This window comes from Protopterus annectens, chromosome 2.part2, assembly GCF_019279795.1.
Source record: "Protopterus annectens isolate FY-2018-M chromosome 2.part2, PAN1.0, whole genome shotgun sequence".
Taxonomy (NCBI): Eukaryota; Metazoa; Chordata; order Ceratodontiformes; family Protopteridae; genus Protopterus; species Protopterus annectens.
The window spans coordinates 137706802-137722008 of NC_056730.1; the positions used below are offsets into that span (position 1 = coordinate 137706802).

Below are 15207 nucleotides of genomic sequence, written 5' to 3' on the forward strand. Positions count from 1 at the left end.
TGGAGGCTCTCAATAAAAGCCTGCCCAAGCATCAGGGACATCCAAGGCATAAATGCAAGCAAACTCCACCCCCCAACACAACCCAATTGACACATAGCTCACAAACTCAGTGTGCCACTCAACCACAGCCCATAAGGCATAACAACGTACCCAACACTCTAGTCATAGGTGACTCTATATAGTCAGGCACACTGATGTTCCACTCACTAGACTAAACAAGGAGAAAGTTACTGTCAGCTGCCTGTCAGGTGCCAGGATCCGCCACATAACGCATGCACTCAGGTCACTCCACAATAAGTACAAATATGACACTGTCATTGTCCATGTTGGTGTGAATGACCTGAGATGTAACTCCCTGGACTACATGAAAAGAGACATGGAGGAGCTCTCCGATCTTGTATCCTAGGCAGGTATGACCCTAACCCCGAGTAGCATCCTGCCATCACCCAGAATGATATCACAGTACAAGGTAAAAAATGATTGACTTCAACAATTGGCTAAGCTTCTGGTGTCATTCTAAGGGATCCAGTATTTGTCTGCCTGGGACGACATGATTGACAGTCCACAATGCTTTGCCAGAGATGGCCTGCACCTGTCGCCCTTAGGATTCCGGATACTGGCTAAGACTCTTGCAACCCCTACAGTGCCTTTTTTAGGCAAGGTTCAAATGACAAATTCACCACCGTAACAGGTACAAGCAAGCAAAATCTGAGGGTAATGCTACTCAATGCTAGTAATGCTACTCAATGCTAGAAGTTTAAACCTCAAAATGCACTCACTTGAGGCACTCCTTAAAATGGAGAACATTGACATCTGTGCAGTGACAGAGACCTGGTTCAAAGCTCCAGAGAGCACCCCTGCATTACCAGGCTTCAATTCATACCACACCTTTCGGCCACCTAACCCAGAAAGAAGCACTAAAGGCGGAGGCTTGTCCATACTCATTAAGGATATCCACACCTCAAGGCTAGTTGCACAGCATAATGCATCCGAGATTATCCAAGTGCAACTAACTGGGCAAGACCGCAATCCAAATTGTAGCTTGCTACAGACCCCCACCATGCCCCAGGATTCACACTCCTCATTTCTTGATACACTGGAAAGTATTAGGGTACAACCCAACACCCTAATAATGGGCGATTTCAACTACCCCACCATTAACTGGGAAAACTACTCATGTACCAACTCTTTTGCTCAACTTTTTCTAGAATTCATAAATTCCAACGCCTTGGATCAACTTATTCACACCCCCACCAGGGGCAGCAATATCCTAGACCTGGTCATTATCAACATGGGAAACCGGTGTTCCACACCAGAGGTCAATTCCTCGTTGTTCAGATCCGACCACAAGCTAATCAGCCTAGACACCCACATCCCAACCCCAGCCCCAATTAGGGAAACCATCGTAAAAAACTTCTCAAAAGCCAACTTCACACTTCTTAAGACAGAAGTGGCAAACTTTATGACACCCATGCAGACAGACAATAGAGGTATAACTGCCAAATCCTACACAAATGCACTTTATAAGCACTTACACGAGTGTATGGATCATGCTATCCCTAATAGAACCAAGATGTTATCCTCTAAAAAAAGGAAGCCAATCTGGTGGACCTCTGCCATAAACAAACTCTACAACAGAAGAAAGAAACTGTTACAAAAAAGAGTAAAATCCCATGACTGGAGGATCTCCCTGGTCAACCTCAGTAAGAAGCTGATATCCCTCATAAAATCCTCCAAAGCTAGTTACGAAAACAAAATTACCACTGACTCTAAAGACAACCACAAAGCATTCTACAGCTATGTCAAGAATCTAAATGAGAACACTCAGATCTGCTCTGAGTTACAGCATAATGGCACTAAATATACAGAACCAACTGATATGCCAACATCCTAGCAGATAGGTTCAGTGCTAACTTTACCCCCCCTCTCACCCCCTAGAGGGCCCATCTCTATACCTGAAGAAAGCAAAGTTCCTATAATCACGGCTGCACAGGTAAAAAACACACTCTCCAAAGCCAAGAACACAGCATCCATGGGACCTGACAATATCCCAGGCTGCGTTCTACACAAACTACAGAATGAACTGGCACCCTACCTAAGTACCATGTTCAATCATAGTCTCACCTCAGGCTTTGTATCCACTAAATGGCGCACTGCGACAGTTATCCCACTCCACAAAGGGGGAGCTACGATGGACCCCGGGAACTGCCACCCCATTAGCCTGACGAGCCTGGTCTGCAAGGCCATGGAACGTATCATCATGGAACTCATAAACAAAGACATTGGTAATCTCCAAACTCTGGACCCTACACAGTTTGGATTTGTAAAAGGCAGATCATGTCTCCTAAACTTGATTGACTTCTTTGAAGCAGTCACCAAAGCCATAGATCAGGGTAAAATGGTTCACACAGCTTATCTAGATCTCACCAAGGCTTTCGACACCATCCCCCACTCTGGAATTATAGATAAGCTCACTAAACTAGGTATAAATCCCTATGTCACAAGATGGGTTGCCAACTGGCTCACGGACAGAACCCACACTGTGAAAGTAGCGGATTCCAAATCCGACATCAGACCAGTGACAAGTGGAGTACCACAGGGTTCAGTCCTGGGTCCTCTCCTGTTTGGTATCTACTTCTCTGAAGTGCAGGCCAACACAGAAGGTCTTTGGCTAACAAAGTTTGCAGATGACTGCAAACTAGGAGCCATAATCGAAACTCCTAACGATGTGGACAAACTACAAAAGGGCATCAATGAGACAGATACCTGGTGTCAAAGCCATGGCCTGAAGCTCAATGCCAAAAAGTGTATTGTCAACCCCTTTGGTAAAAACTCTGTACCCATGAACTACCACATAGCTGGTATTCTACTTAATGCCGAAAATGTGATAAGAGACCTTGGGACACAGGTGGAATGTAGTCTCTCCTTTGATAATCACATCGCCACAGTGGTCAGGAAATCCTTCTACATGGCTCATCTCATCACAAAAGGATTCTCATCCAGAGAAAAAGAGGTCATTGTTCCCCTCTACTCATCACTCATTAGACCCATTATAGAGTACAACGCTCCTTTTGGTATCTACCTCACAAGACATCTAAAACAACTGGAAAGGCCGCAGAAACACCTCACAAAGAGAATTACCGGCCTCAAACAGATGCCCTACGCAGACCATCTCAAAAAACTCCAGCTTTACTCCATCGCATATCGCCTACTCAGAGGTGATCTCTGCCTAACATACAAAGCTATGTCAAACCCAGAGCTGTTGGACATGCTCCACTTAAAGAAATCCCAATCCCTCCATGCTACACGCTCTAGGGACCTAAACCTTGTCACCACAATAAACAGAACATGCCAGAGGGATAGATTCCTGTCCCAGATACTTCCCATACTCTGGAATAAACTATCTATATCAAACAAAGCTCCTCATTAGCACTCTTCAAGAAAAATCTTGATGACTGGATGGGAAATAGGAAATTCACCCCGGGCAACACCTCTGTGGCTCTGCTCGACAGTGGCACAGGAAAATAATTTTCTTGGGTGGCAAAAGCCAGGGTACCTTTTCTGACTGGGCTTGTATAGGCCCCAGGGCCGATAGCCTAGTACCTACCTATGAACCTATATTCCCTTACCATGCTCTTCCAGGATTCACAGACAATAGCCTACTAAGCTTCAATCATCTGCCTGCAATCAAAAGGCTGAACTGGGAGTTTGGTGTGGAAAAACTCATTGTCTTCCCTTTCCCTGTAAAGGTCATTTAGCCCTTCTTATCCTGGGGTGGCACCTAGAGGAAACGTCCACAGATACAACTATGATCCTTATGCCACAGTGAGACAGTTCAAGGTACTGCTTCCTGTCAAGGTCATTTAGCCCTTCTTATCTTGGGGTGGCACCTAGAGGAAATATCCACAGATACAACTATGGTCCTTATGCCACAGTGAGACAGTTCAAGGTACTGCTTCCTGTCCCTGTCAAGGTCATTTAGCCCTTCTTATCCTGGGGTGGCACCTAGAGGAAACGTCCACAGATACAACTATGATCCTTATGCCACAGTGAGACAGTTCAAGGTACTGCTTCCTGTCCCATCAAGGTCATTTAGGCCTTCTTATCCTGGGGTGGCACCTAGAGGAAACGTCCACAGATACAACTACGATCCTTATGCCACAGTGAGACAGTTCAAAGTACTGCTTCCTGGCCTCAGGATAATTTAAAGGAATGTTCAGTCTGACGAACTGGGAGAAAGTTGTGGCCTATAGCTCCCTATTACAAGTACAAGATCTATATTGTGAGCCCTGTTATCATGAATAATAAATTGTGATGACCCACATAAAATGGCAAATGGCAAAATCTGATGTAAATCTATGACTGTGGCCACACACTCCTAGCAACACACAAACTAACTCCAAGGCCGTCGTACATCAGGATAAGGGGAACAATCTGAGGCATTGCAACCTTGGATTTAGCATATATTCAAAAATCACATTTACAGTCTCGTTATTCTTAACACACTGTAAGTTTGATCTGTGAAATTTCAAAATAGACCTTGTACCTATACCTAGGATGAATTTCCTCCCCTGAAGCACTTACTAACTGAAATGGAGGAATGGTGCTATCCTGGGCCCTAACTAGTTAAGAAAGAGCTCATGAAATATGGGGAACCTTGGAATGAATTCTAAAACAAACTTACCTACAGAACAAAATGAGGCCTTTCATCTGCTTCTTGAGACTTCTAGGGTACTTTCTCAAAGACCTAGGATTGTGCAAGGGACACAGCCTGCTAGTCCATGTGTGAGGACATAGAACCATCAACACCCTCCTGACAATATGTGGAAGGACAGGGCAGACTCCATACAATGTCTGCAAAGGGCCAGGTTCAATCCTTGGCAGTTACAGGAGTACTTCACATCATGTTCCTTTCCCATGCTGTAGACATAAATGATGGTGTTGGTCCTTGGCTTAATTTGCATCCAAACAATACTGAAGACTTTGCTACTTCAGTCACTGAGTACAAGTCCGGATCATGATCCATACTCTGAGAATAACAGAAAAGTGGTGGTGGGTTCAGAAGCTAAGGTGTATTCTCCAACTACAGCAAGTGACATCATGTGATACAATTATGCTAGTGAAGTGAAGCCCTACAGCTTAAAAAAAACACGGCAAACCGTAATCAGAGTATGAACCCAATCATAGACAACCAACTAGGGGCACCTCAGATCCTAGCTTCTAAGGGCAGAAAAGCCAGACTGTGTTCACTGCACATCATTGCAGTCCATTACGTCCCACAAATATCCATACACTTTAGTCTACAGCATAATGGGTTAGGACAGCAAGCTTCTAGAAAACTAGATTCAAGATCTAGGAATCTTTTAACCTGTAAATGGAAATAAAAGTTTGCGCAATTGACTTAACCAGAACAAACTTCATAGGTACCCTTAAAAGAAGCATTTGTGCCTGGCATGCTTTACACCCACTTAGAAAAAAGGCCTTTAAGTAATTTATGTAAACAAGTTAAGCCACATATTTATGTTTAGTCAGATGCATTCCTCTAGTTCTTTTGTGCATACTGAATACACTATAAGTATAAAAATTAAAATACGTTACACAAAACAATACTCCGGCAAAAGCACTCTAGAACATTTATTTCTCCCTCTGAAAAATAGGACATCAAGACATCAAAGAACTGCCTAACCATGTCCATGAGCACACTAATTCCTGCACAGAAGTACAGAGCTGCACTTCCCAGTTACCGATTTATATATACCATAACTAATCAATACTTACAGTTTGCCAAACATTTCATTGCTGAAAGGACCCAGTGAGGTAATTCTTCTGTTAAGGAGAAAAGTGACAGCTATCAGAATCACTGACAAAACGGTGAATTTAAATCAAAATTAAAATGACTTATAAATAAGTACAATTTACAAATATACATTTGTGTGATGGTATTCAACAAGTCATGGAAGTCAGTGCATTCATAAATGAACAAAAAATATAGTTGAAGGTGAGCACTACTCTTCTGACCAGACTTAAAACAGTAATAAAATACTGTCAGGATAGAGACAAGGTGCCCCCAATCCACATCATCAACAGGAAGCCTGGATGTAAAAATTAGCATAAAACAGCATCATCCTTTTTGGTCTTGCTTTTCTGTAAAGGAGGATCACCAAGTGTACCTGTATCCTGCCTATCCAAATAAACACAAGGAGGCATAGTACAGGTTTGCTGCTTTAGCAGCAATCTACAAATCCACTAACTTACTTCACATATACCACAAAGATCATCCATCATAAGGGGTAACACAAACATTAGCACTATGTATACACAAACACATGCAGATATATATATATATATATATATATATATATATATATATATATATATATATATATATATACACACACACACACACACACACACACACACACACACACACACACACACACACACACACACACACACACACACACACACACACACACGTCATGCCATTATCGTGTTGTTAAGCAGGGTAAAAACTACTAAGCATCCACCTGCTCAGGAAGGAAGAAGGGAAGATGGATGGTGTTAAGTGCTTCCTTTTTGTATTACCATTTGTCTTCAGTAAATTCACTGAGACCTTAAATTTCATTTCACTACCTGAAATGATTGTGCAGTATTTTTATCTCACATATTCTCCCATTTCTAACTGAGAATAAATAAATTTCATTTACTTGTACTAACTCCAGAAGTGCCTATCTATTTGACCTCCATGAATCCTGCTGAATATAACAGAAATTTTGCATTCATCCCTAACATCCCCTTAGTATTCCTTTATTTTCCATATTCCATGATATTTTACCCACAGAAGTCTGATCTACAGTATTCTGAATTCCATTAAACAACCTTAACTGCTTTTTTCAATGGGTAGTAATAACACAGTTCAACCTTCATGTTACAACAGACGTCACTTTATCCTTTAAACTGATGTCTGAATATTGTCAAGCTATGAAGCTGTTTAACCACGTCCATTGCTATGCCTACCATGAAAATCATACAAGTGTTCATTATATGTTGTAAAAATTATTTAATAATAATCTGTGCATATTGTAAAAAAACGTACACATGCACCACATACCGTGCATATCATGGAAATCATATGTGCATAAAGGCGTATCTTGGAAATCATATACTCACATGCTGTGCATATTGTGAAAACTGGCAAATGTAAATATAAAATAACTATTTCCTATTAATAGAATTCCAAACACATGTTGTTGTGCCCTAATAACACCCATTTGTTGACCATGTAGGTTCACTCAACACACTTTCTTTTCAGAAACAATCTACAGGCAACATCTGGTTGAGCGACCTGCTCAAGTCGCATAGTAGGCAAATCAGAACGGAGGGAATCACAGCTGAACTTCACCGTTTTAACCATCTGTGCCAGCTGCCAACATTATCGCTGATACCCTTTTCTTTAAGAGAGGAAAACAACAAAACCGTTTTATTAAATTAATTAGTCAATTTGTTAGTATTGCTACAAAATACAACTACAACTAGTAACAGCATCACAGACTTTCTGAGGAACTATTCCTCCTCATGGAGAAACAAAAATGTCCTTTATGTTGTTTGACGCATCACTTGTTACTCTGCAAGTAGCTTTGCTACTTGCTCTCTCACAATTTTTCAATATATTTTCCATTATTTTTCTATCCCTGTGCAACTAGATCAACCTTTCTTCCTTTGTCCCTAAGTAATTAATTACCTAATTAAACAACAGATTAATTTGTTCTGTTTTACTTGTATTTTCCTCAAAGGAATTAACTTGTTCAGGAAAAAATATGAACATGAAAACTGCCTTTAAAATGTCATTTAGTTTCCTGTAATTTCAAGAAAAATTACATTTTGTGAAAATTCATATGTGCAATATGATCTGGACACAATACATTAGCTGCTATTGGTTTGAAGCAACTCTCAATTCTTGTTTGTTACAACCCTGTACATGAATCTAAGTTTTCATATGTCTAATCACAATTTTACCAATACTGAAATCTTTTTTGTAAAACATGTGTCATGAAAACATGGTTTGTGGTTTCCTGACACAAAATAAATGCCTTTACTAGAACCTGCACTACCAGACAATCTGTTAAGTGACATGTGACAGAATAGCAGTCACTGCTTAGCCAAGAATCAAACCCTCAATTTTATGCTTTATATAACTTGTATGCTTCACTTGGATTCACTGCAGACACACACAAAAAACTTTGTAATTTTGAACAGTTCAGCCATATAGCAGCCTACTCTTGTTTACGTGTTTAAATCATAACACTAAATCTAACTTTAACAGAAACATTTTTTTCCCTTCATTCCCTTGTTTTTCCTCATTTATTACTGATTTGTTTGACTGCAGCTAGAATTTAGAATAGTGACAACTTTCCAAGCCTCTAGCCTGCATCATGTGTTAAATCATGATTACCAACGTCTTTGTAGAGTGAAAAGCAAAGTGCTTCCTATGGTCAGTAAGTAAATAGCTTTACAAGTATATTAACAAACTTGTTTTGCTTATAATGATGATTAATTAAATCTGCTGTTGATTTCAGTTTACCATCTTGTGACAATAAGAAAAATTATGAATTTGGTCAAAACAGCTTTTGCCAAAGAATTTATACTTGCATATTTGCTTCCCCCTTGGCAATAACGTTATTTTGAACAATCTGTGATCACATCAAGTGGTATAATTTAATATCCTAGAATTTCCAAGCTCACAAATCACCCTCTATGTAACTACAAATTTTTACCAAAATATCAGTGTAAAGCATGTAATCCACTTGTTGATTATTTTCCCACCAACAAATGCAGTCCGTAAAAGTCGCACTTTATAAAGAAATCAGAATACTTTGGTTCTGTCCTCATTGGAAATCAAAATTAGGTGTGCTTCTGCAAATCTAAAGGGCCCATTCAGAAATGCAAACACCTCTTTTTTCCTATTGCATTTTCCAGAATAGACAAAACATTTTGATATACTATTTAATACTTACAAACACTACAGTTTTACTCACTGCACATATATCAGCAAATTATATTTTAAATATGCCTGAATTTCTGTTACCAATAACTTGACAATCTAGTGTTCAAATATTTTGCAATTAAATTCTGTGGTTCATATCTCACTTGAAAACATTAACCTGTAGAAATAACTCACATTTTCTTTATGAAATCCTCAGCATTAAAATGCTACATGAAATAAAACAAAGGTATCAGCATAAACCTTAAGTTGAATCCTGCAATATATCGGGGTGGGGGTACACTCATGCAGACAGAAATATCTTGCAAATGTTTGTATATGTCCATGCATCAGTGTACATGTACATTGCATTTATAAATTGCTTCTGCACAACTGCACATGCTTTTTAAATACCCTGTAAGAGCATTTCTGTTAAAATATTAGAACACATTAGCTTTCATGCAATATAAATTTTTTTTCTTTTTCAACGGAAATCCTGTCATTAAGACAACAATATAACATGAGCACTTAATAAACATCTGCAATATTACTTTGTAGAAGTGTGAAATTTTAAACTTATCATGTAATCACCTATGAGAATATTTTTCTTTTAAACACATGAAAACATGACTGCTAATTTATAATGGCAACAGCATTTGGCATACTGCCCACATCTGGAAATTGTTAGATGAAAACCAAACTACCATTGCTTTATTCAGGTTGCATGCCAACACATTGGAATTAAACCTGCCTAAATATGACTATTTGAAAATGTCTCTGCACATACGACCTGCAAATAGAATGAAAATATAATTAAAATCCAAGTCCCTCTCTGTGCAAAACTTACTACTTCTCTCGTCCACTGAAAATATTCAACCTAAAATTCAAGAGGATCTGGATACGCTTTCACACAAGATGGAATGCATTGTGCAAAAATCTTTTCCTGTGTATGAATGATTCTGTATAAACTTTAGGATTTATGGTGCACACACTCTTTCAAAGAGAAATGGAGAATGGGTTGTTTTCTTTTTAAACTGTCCAGGCAGAGTTTAGTCTTTATCTGGGAGCAGAAGAGCTGAAAAATATTGCCAGGCAGAGTACTATTTTAAATTATGACATACCTTCCATCCATCTTTCTTGGGCAACTCAGAATGAAGATTATATGATGAACTCACACATGCTATACTGCTTAGTGACTTTTAACCAGTTTATGGATAAACTCTCCAGTACAAAAAAGTCAAACTTGAAAACTTGTCTTTTGCCATAATAGCTGCAATGGCAAAGAATTCTGTTTTTAAACAAGAGTTTCTGAGAATACTGAGAACCTACAGTCTGTTTGTACAAAAGTTGAAGATTATTTCAAATTTATCGCTCATTGTTCCTGCTATTAGCAGGTATTATTTTACTGTTTGCATTTCATTAATGCTCTCTAAGACCAATAAGCATGAAATTTCATTTATTATCTTATCTTTCACTGCTGATACACATTTAAAAAGACAGTTTGTCTGCTGTACATATATCTTGCAGAATGAAAAACAATGAAATGGTACCTGTGCACTTGGAATTCCTGCTGCTATAGATTATTACCATTATCTTCAAGAAGATCTCTTTTTAAGACTCTACAAACGTATACTATTACTACTTGAAGAAATGTGGTATTTTTAACTCTTGGTTTGCCAGTGCCTTCGCCCCATTATTTGCATTTTTGGAAAGACAGATAACATGCTAGGTTCTTTTAGAAAAGCAGGCTTAGCATGCCAGTGTTAAGGTGTTTTTTTATTACTGTCCATCTTAAGTAAATTCACTGAGACTCAAAGCAGTATAAAACAAAATATTTAATGTTCAGAATAGATTAACAGCACATCTAAACTAGACTAACATGACTTCTTGTAGTCTAAAACAGAGTCACAAACATGGTAGACAGCTATAGCCTTTTATTTACATGAAATGGTATCCTGGAAAATTCATGTGTACAGTCACAAACAAGGCTGTATGAGAAATGGGACAGAGAACAGAACAAGGGCAAGAGCCTCATCTAGCTTGCAGCATAAGTTGCTGAAAACATGTTTCATGTTCAAAATACAGAAATCCATTTTGTCATTTGTAATGGCTGAACTAATTCTGCTAGAGAAAATCCATTCTGGCACTGTATTTTTTGATATATCAATATTATACTCAACAGATGGAAGCTCTTACTGAAGCAACGATTCCACTATTTAAATTTGTACAATTATGGTAAGCAAACACACACAGTTGCACTGTGTTTATCATAATGTCCATTGCTGTAGAACATTAAGTGCAGAATTTCCCACAACAAGGACCTGGGCAAAGGACAACAGTGTGCCCAAAGGCAAATACTGTCCTAGTCCTTGGTTGAAAGCTCATTTTGAAATAATTATTGTGGGACTCCAAACAAGAGCTTTATAATCAGCATCAAATATTCTTTAAAAAAGACTGCATTGATGATGGCTACTCTTGTGTGTCTGGACCAGCCCAAGCAAGTGTCTTCCTATAAGCACTGTAAAAATAGTCCAACTTTCAACCCATTTAGAGAGTTTCTTTTATGGTACTGATCGCCCATTTTCCTAGAATGACACTGAGGAAAAGTACAGATCTGGACAGATTTGTTCAAGGTCAGTGCAGCGACAATCTTTGAAATGAAGGAAAGGCTGGTTTTGAGTGATGCACACTTTAGGCCATCTGTGTATGATTCCATGTACATTAAGGCCTGTATTTTTGGTATCATTCTGCCTGAAGTGATGTCAATAAGAAAATAATCTTCAAAGAAATAAATACAAAAGTGGCTGAATATTCATATTCACAGGATGGGATTATGCTGTTTTCAGTCATTAAACTGATGCACTTAAAAGAGAGATGAGACTTCAGGTGAAAGGAGATTTTCAAGAAAAGCTTCATAGCAGAGATGGCTCTGAGAGGGTGAGGGTTCAAAACAGGTCTGTATCTCAAGAGAAGAATAAGCTAGATCTTGGTCAAAAAGTTCCGAAAGATAATAAAGAACATGGCTGAGCTGTTTTCACTACCCCATTCAGAAATATGTTCCACTTGGCTAAGAAAGTCTTAACTGTCCAGCCTTTTAGCATCTTTTTCAGGTTGAGCTAGAAAAAAGGTTTTCCACCCATGTCAGCAAGACACAAAGAACTGAAACAGTTACTGGGTTTTCCTTTTATAATATGCATCAGGTGGCAGCTTCAGCCTGTTTTGACCATGTTGAAGCTATAAGTGATAGTTGTCTATCAGAACCTTTGAAATAAGCAAAACTGGGAGAAAGGCACAGACAAAGCCTTGGTTCCAATGTATATAAAAAGAGCTAGTGGCAATGGCTACTCAGTAGAGGGTCCATAGGAGGAACTCCTACAACTGCTAGTGCTTCTGGGATGTAAAGATTTTCATTTGGACTGCCCCATTTTCTGTAGTATTACCCGAGATCTCGCTGTCCAGCTTCCATTCATGAGAGGTCTTTTGACTCCTTGCTTGGATCTGTTAGCTAAAGATGTAGACAGCCTGCAGGTTTAGGTTGAGATTTGACAAGCAGTTCCTAAAGCTTGAATGACAATCTACAAACGGGACAGGACATGTATGTGTGTGTGTGTGTGTGTGTGTGTGTGTGTGTGTGTGTGTGTGTGTGTGTGTGTGTGTGTGTGTATGCATATATATATATATATATATATATATATATATATATATATATATATATATGTAGATAGATAGATACAAATATCATGCTGCAAAATATGAGTTTGATAATGGGCTGCTTTTATACCAAGAATGAGCTATCAGACATGATATATTGTTTTACTGTCTGTATCACTGGGAAAAGTATTCAAAACCCAATGCAAATGAAGACTGTATTTTGCTGATTCTTAACCAGTAAACTGCTGGGTCTGCAAAAGTGTTCTTCAATAAATATCAATATTACTGCTGGGTCTGCAAAAGTGTTCTTCAATAAATATTGATATTTTTTTCTTTTTAAAGGATGGGACAGCATGAGGATGTGGAATGGGATCAACAGAGGTATTCTCAAATATATCTCCATAAGTCTGAACAACATGGAGGACATTTAAGGGTTTGGTCTGTCCTATGCTAACAGATAACGATGTCTGTTCTGTGTAGAAGACAGTTTTCTGACACTTCTACCTCTTAAGGAGTTTCGTCTTTAATTTCCCCAAATAAAACAAATCTGAAAAGTATAAAATGGCATCAAAGAAATCAGTGTTATAGCCTAAGGAGAATGGGTGTGGTCTGCACAAGCCAGACCAAAATACAGTAATTCCAAGTCAAAAGAGGGAAGGGACTTTTATTCTTTTCTTTTAGATGTTCACACCCAAAACGGATAGGGTGGGGTTATGGCCAAAGAAGGAGCAGCCCTATGTTTTCCTATTAAGAATTTCTTAGCAAACCATTTGCAGAGAACAGCTGCTGATATCTACAGACATGAGTCTGTAAATCAGATGTTCAAAATTTAGATGCCTGTACTACTGATAGCTAGTTAAAGAGTAAGGTGAAGAGACTGGACCCTAAACATCCCATATAGTGATGGCCTGGTTCCTGAAACACATGCAGTGAGGGAAGGGCAGAAGTCTACTACTGAGTTTCTAAATTTAAGTAGAAAACCTTCAAAGACGCACAGTGCACAGTGTCTAGGTCTGGCAGTGCAACAAGTTCTTCCCCAACCTCTACCTCTAAAGGGTTTCAATAACAGTCCTATAAAGTAAATTTCAGACACATTCTCACTTCAACAGTTAAACTAAGGTAAAGATTCTCCCTGTTGGGTTCTAAGGCTCGGTTATCCTGTCTACTAATCCAAACTGAATATTGCTTTTTTTCAGATGTTACACATTCAGAGACAGACATGTGACTGTAGTAAAACAGGGTAGCAAAAAGTACAGTTTTGTACCTACCATAAATGTAGATGTTCGAGTGCTAATACAGCTGCAGTAATCACAGATGGGTTTTCTGCCGTCAGGCGGTCCCTCGGTCGGGCGAATTCCAAAGTCTTGGTCCAGCGTCGGTTGTAGTCGCTTTCTCTTCTGACGTCAGTGAGGCCAGAGTATATAAGACACAGCCGACGCCATGTTCTTCAGTCTTTCTTGCCCCAGATGTCAGGTGCCCCCAGAAGGAAGGCAATATATAAATAATGCATATATGCATATACCAGCAATGTAAAATAAACCAAAATCAGTGGTTGCAAGCAAATAAAACATAGCAGGATAACCCAGTCAGGTAGTATGAAGAGGTTGTTAGGCCCCATGCCTTTACCAAGTGGGGAAGGAGGGAGGGAAACCAGTACTGCAGCTGTATTAGCACTCGAACATCTACATTTATGGTAGGTACAAAACTGTACTATGTTCATCGTGCATACAGCTGCAGTAATCACAGATGGGTAGAGTCCCAAAGCTACGCACAGGGTGGTAGGTACTAGGAGGAACTGGTTTGAGCCAGAATGCCCTGCAAAACAGCAGTGGCAAAACCTGCTCTTGTTCTGGAATATAAAGGCAGGTGGTAGTGTTTTGTGAAGGTATGTACAGAACTCCAAGTGGCTGCCTCTAAAATATCTTTGGTAGGAACTCCTCTGAGGAAGGCTGTAGAGGTAGCTGTGGCCCTGGTGGAGTGTGATCCGATACCTGTAGGAACAGATTTCCCATGGTAGGAATAACAAAACCGTATGCAGTGGCCTATCCACTTTGAAATAGTCTGTTTTGTAACTGGCTTCCCTTGAGCCCCTACAGCATAGGACACAAAGAGTTGTTCTGATTTCCTGAAGGACTTTGTTCTGTCCAAATAATAACGTAGCTGTCTATGGATGTCTAAAGAGTGTAGCAGCCTTTCCCCTTTGTTTTGAGGGTTGGGGTAAAAGGTAGGAAGGTGTATGGCTTGATTTAAAGCTACCCTGGATACCACTTTAGGCATAAATGATGGGTTGGTACGAAGGGAAACCCTGTCCTGATGGAAAATGAGAAAGGGCTGCACCGCCATGAGGGCCTGTAGTTCAGAAACCCTACGAGCTGAAGTGTTAGCCAGAAGGAATGCTGTTTTCCGGGACAAATATTGCAAATCTGTTGAGGCAGCTGGTTCAAAAGGAGGCAATGTTAATTTTTCTAGTATGTAATTAAGATCCCACGCTGGTATTGGTTGCTTCCTTGGTGGTCTTATATTCTTAGCCCCTCTGAAGAACTGTCGTAAGAGTGGGTGAGAAAATAAAGGAGGAT

General features: G+C 39.4%; 1 protein-coding gene across 1 annotated transcript in view; it reads right to left on the bottom strand.

The window, feature by feature from the left end:
• Positions 1–15207, bottom strand: part of DEPDC1B (DEP domain containing 1B) — a 676814-nt gene that overhangs the window by 317264 nt on the left and 344343 nt on the right. The window contains exon 6 of the mRNA XM_044063811.1: positions 5779–5826. Coding sequence (XP_043919746.1) covers positions 5779–5826 — 48 coding nt within the window. The remainder of the gene's footprint in view (positions 1–5778; positions 5827–15207) is intronic.